This window comes from Rhagoletis zephyria, unplaced genomic scaffold (assembly GCF_001687245.7).
Source record: "Rhagoletis zephyria isolate East Lansing unplaced genomic scaffold, Rhagoletis_zephyria_1.1 Rzeph_scaffold_15930, whole genome shotgun sequence".
NCBI classification, from domain to species: Eukaryota; Metazoa; Arthropoda; class Insecta; order Diptera; family Tephritidae; genus Rhagoletis; species Rhagoletis zephyria.
In genome coordinates, this window is record NW_016172996.1 from 7783 (window position 1) to 12408 (window position 4626).

Here is a 4626-nt window from a genome sequence, read left to right on the forward strand (position 1 = left end):
AGTCAGAGAACCGAGTACGGGATCGATTTCCAGTAAAATCTGACTGATTCTGACTACTCCGGACTCGTACGGGATCGCAACTTTTGCTGACTAAAATTTTGCCAGTACAAAATGAACGCTTCTCTTGCATCAAAATGAACGCTTGCTCTCTCAATTTTTGTGTGTTGGATCGAACGCCATCCAGTAAAAATTTGGAAAACTATTACAAATTTTTGACTTGTCGAACGCACCTATTATGTGAAAATGCAATATTTTCGCATTTAGCAAAATTAAACACGTTTTTCGCTGTAAAGTGAACTGTTTGGCAGTCTCAACTCGTTCTTCTTTTCTCTATATCTTTGTTTACTTGTGGTACACAAATGTCAACGGCCTAGGACGGCGCAATCACAGTATATACAGTAATAAACCTTTTCGCAGTTTTTCACCATTTGGTACCCGAGGAGTACTTTTGGGATGTGTGCAGCGCTTTAGTTTTGCGCGCACGGCAACACTTACTGTGGGGAATTTCGCCTCATGATTAGAAAAAGTTCATTTCGAGGATAAAATATACATAATTATGTGTTATTTATGAACAAAATGTAGGTTAAGTATAATATTTATTTATTTCAATTCAGTTAGCCTACAGAGTATATATTCTTACAGACTAAGACAACATTAATTTAGTTTCCATTGTGTGTGTGACGATACATTCCCAGTAGAACTTGGGAGCATCGTACGATTGCTCGGTGAGTACTCCCTTGGGAGTATACGAATACTCCCCATTGCTCCCTATGCTTCTGTTTATAAGCATGTAATTTTGTATACTTCCTTTAACATTGGATGTCCTAGGAGGGGGAGTAATCCCTTTTACCTCCTAAACGAGCAATCGGGAGTACTCCCATAGTTACCTCCCAGAAACCTCCCAAAAAGACAACAAGGGAGTGCACATAGAAAACATCCCATATTCCTCCGGAACGACGAAATAAAGGAGTAATTCTACTAAAGGAAAATTTCGAATTAAAAATCCGCTTTTATTATTCAGAATTTCAGTCTGGCAGCACCAAGTTTTATGTTATTTTGCTATCTTATTCATCGTTTATATGAAAGCTTTAACAATAAATTATATAAGAACTATAGGGTTGCTAGAAAAAAGGGGGGTATTTTTGAAATCGGGGGTCCTATTCTACCCCCCTCTTCCCCCCTTTTTCTGGAATTTGCCGTCCGTCTACTAAAATTTTCCCCTATTTAGCATACTAGTGTTCGCCTGGCGTTTGAAATTCAAGCTTTTAAATTAAGGGGAGTTGAGGGGGGCTGGGCTGAGCCGAGTAGAGTTTAGTTGAGTGGAGGAGAAGTGAGTTGAGGTGAAATGCGTTGAACAACATGTTATAACAGAACATAACATAAAATAACATAACCACATAACATAACATAAAATAACATAACACAACACCATACAACACAACACCACACAAGCAGTTTCTGATCGGGAGCCACAGAAGTGGCCACCCGAACAGACAGCTGCTTGCAGAGGAGCCCTCGCTTAGGCACGTCAGGAGGCATCTATATGAACTGACGGACGAAGTCCAGAGGTTCGTCTGGACCCGTCAGCTTACCGACTGGCCCTGAACGGCATTCACAGGGAGTCAGTCTGGAGTTATGTAGACTCCAGACACGATCAACAATAGCCCAACATCGCTCTGGCTACTGCAGCAGGTTAAACTCATACCTGAGTAGATTCAATGAGGATATGCCAAATGAGTGTCCCCATTACTCGAAACATCTCTTTGCATGTCCGGAAAACCCGACAACCCTAACGGCTTTGTCCCTGTGGACCGACCCGATAGAGGCTGCACGCTTCCTAGGTCTGCCGTTAGTGAAACTTGACGACATCGACTGAGATATCAACCGATCTGGGCGGGGTTGTTGTAGCCGCTACAACAACAACAACAACAACACACAAATCAATACGATACAACACAACACGAAACAACACATCACAACACAATACAACAAAATTATAGGATTCCTTAAACTCGTGCAGTCGTAAACTGTGTAAAACTCGGTAAGTTTACGAGGCTTTTATGGCAAAATGTGTAAATAAGTGCGTAAAGTGACTGTTTAAAAGATCAACCAAGATTTTGTGAAATAGTTTTTTTTCGTAGTATTTTCCCCAACAGCCCGCCATCTTGTCTCCATTGGCTAAAATAAAATTAAAAATGCCAAAAATTAGCAGAAAACCCATATTTGTTGTTGTAGCAGCAGTGCTCAACCCCCCAGATTTGTCATGTGTCGTCGTCTTCATCCTCCGACTCTGTGAGCCTGAGGCCGAGAAAGCGGGCTGCGTCGATAGGCGCGGTCCAGAGCGCTTCTGGTGTCAGGGTCGTAGGGTTGGAGGTGCACGTGAAGAGGTGCTGGGTGTCGTGGGGACCTTGCCCACATGCAGGGCATGTGTTTGCCACTTGTGTGTTCAGCCGAGAAAGGTAGCTGTTGAGTCGGTGACACCACCCAGAACGGAGTTGTGCTAGGGTGCACCTGGTCTCTCTCGGCAGCTCTATTTCTTCTGGATCTATGGGCGGCGGTCGACCGCCCAAGACGATGTTGTCATTACGCGTACTGAGGCTCGTTCTGACCGCATCGCTGTGTAGGCTGTTGAGCGCCGCTCTGTATGTTGCTGCGTCGAATGGATGGTCTACGTACGGCTCAATGTCCGCTTTCCAGTCGTGCAGGTGTCGTTTCACGTGTCGTGGGGGCGGTTCGTTACGAAGCAAGGCATTGTTGGGGTGATTCCCTCGGTGACAGCCTACGAGGTATTGCTTCGACAGCATGGTGTTGTGCTCTTTCACCGCCAGCATCTGGCTTTCTTCATGTAGGTGATGCTCGGACGACATGAGATGACAACCTGTAGCCGTACGTAGAGCTGCATTCTGGCAGGTTTGGAGGTTCCTACATTGGGTGTCGCTTGTCCCCGCCGTCCACACTGGTGCCGCGTAGTTAGCCACTGACCGGCCGATTGCCTTGTAGGTCGCGAGCAGGGTTTCTTTATTGGCTCCCCAGGTGCTGCCGGCTAGCGATTTTAGGACTTTGTTCCTGGCTCGCAGTTTGTTGCATGTGGCTGTGGCGTACGCGGAGAAGGAGAAGAGGCTATCGAACGTCACTCCTAGGATTTTAGGGTGGTTAGTCGTCGGTATTTTGGCGCCATCGACGAAGACGTCCAGTTCTAGCCCCACCTCCTTGGTCCAGGTTGTAGAAAGTGTGGCGCTGGATTTTGCGGCGGAGATTTGGAGGCTCCTTGCAGTGAAGAAGTGAGATATCTCACCGATCTTTCCAACCCATATTTGTAAAGTTAGTGGATGCAATTCATTCTTTTTATTCACATTTTATTAGTGGTATTCATCCAAACCGATAACTATTTCAAGCAGATAATCTTATAAGTTTACGCACTCTGTTACATGAACGACCCACACTATCTTTTCGTTTACACATGCGACAATAGTCGTGTTTTCTTTGGTTATAGACCTCAGTATCACTAACTTTATACTACTAGCACGACCTTAAGTTATTTGTTTTTGTTATTTTTATGGCCTTATAACAATTATATTCAACAATTTTTATGAGCTCGAGGCCGTATTTAGTGAAAACTTATTGTGGAAAAGCAACAATAATTTGAAAAAATGGTAGAAGTACTAAAGCCCATCCCTAAATAGTGCCAGAAGCCATACGCAATAAAGAGATCATTCAACACGATCTATCCGCGTACTTAAAATTTTTGAGAAGAAACACAATGCACTCACTTTTAATCGCCAGTGTAAGTGTTAAGAAAACTACGTTGTTCTATTTCCATTGTGTTCCTTCATGCCACACCAACGAACGCGCACGTTAAATTCCATTATATACACGCACTTACCTTCTGCTGGTACTTTTTTCTTCGAAGGTGGTGAATGAGATAAAGAGGGTCCATCCTGTACTTCATCAATGTATCGCTTTGTTTTAATTTTGCGACCACTGCGGCTGACTAATTCCGGGTTATCCGTCGTAGACGTTACTAGTGGCACTTGTTTATCTTCTTTTATTTTATGTGCCCTCAATTGTTCATCAATTTGATTTGCTACATCTTTCCCTTCTTCTATTCCGACAACTATGGCACTTTCATCCATTTGGCAATCTTCAGCCGTGATATCCGCGAATGCCTCAGTGCCATCATCTAAGGTTTCGTCTCCCAACGCTGCAGCACCCGGTAAATCGATAGGAGCCGAATCTTCTCCGTTTAATGCCGCCTCTATCTGCTCAATAGCCTCACGAAAGTTTGAACGCTTAAGATTTTTGTCGGTAGCAAACTTTTCTTTACTTTCCGCATATAGGAAAAGATCCTCCACTTTGATGTTTGCAGTCTCTCCCGTTCCGTAAAAGTACACGCTGTACTTTTTATTGTTGTACTTAGTAATCTTTGCTGGCCATGCTGGATAGCCCTTTACCTTAGCGAAAACCAAGTCGCCAATATTAAATTGTTTCTTTTCCTTTCCCATTATGCTTTTTAGTAGAGTAAATTTTTAATTTCTGAATCAAATATATAAAATTCACTTCCACGCTTTTGTTTAGTATGATTTCTCTTTCCGCCAATTTTCTTTTTTAGTTTTTGTGCGGCGATTT

General features: G+C 43.4%; 1 protein-coding gene across 2 annotated transcripts in view; it reads right to left on the minus strand.

The window, feature by feature from the left end:
- Positions 1-4620, minus strand: part of Jasper (JIL-1 anchoring and stabilizing protein) — a 9734-nt gene extending 5114 nt beyond the window's left edge. For both annotated transcript variants that reach the window (XR_001849475.1, XM_017635562.1), the window contains exon 1: positions 3884-4620. Coding sequence is in view for 1 of the 2 variants with exons in the window: in XM_017635562.1 (XP_017491051.1) it covers positions 3884-4502 (619 nt within the window). In the remaining variant the exon portion in view is untranslated. The remainder of the gene's footprint in view (positions 1-3883) is intronic.
- Between the last annotated feature and the right edge of the window lie 6 nt (positions 4621-4626).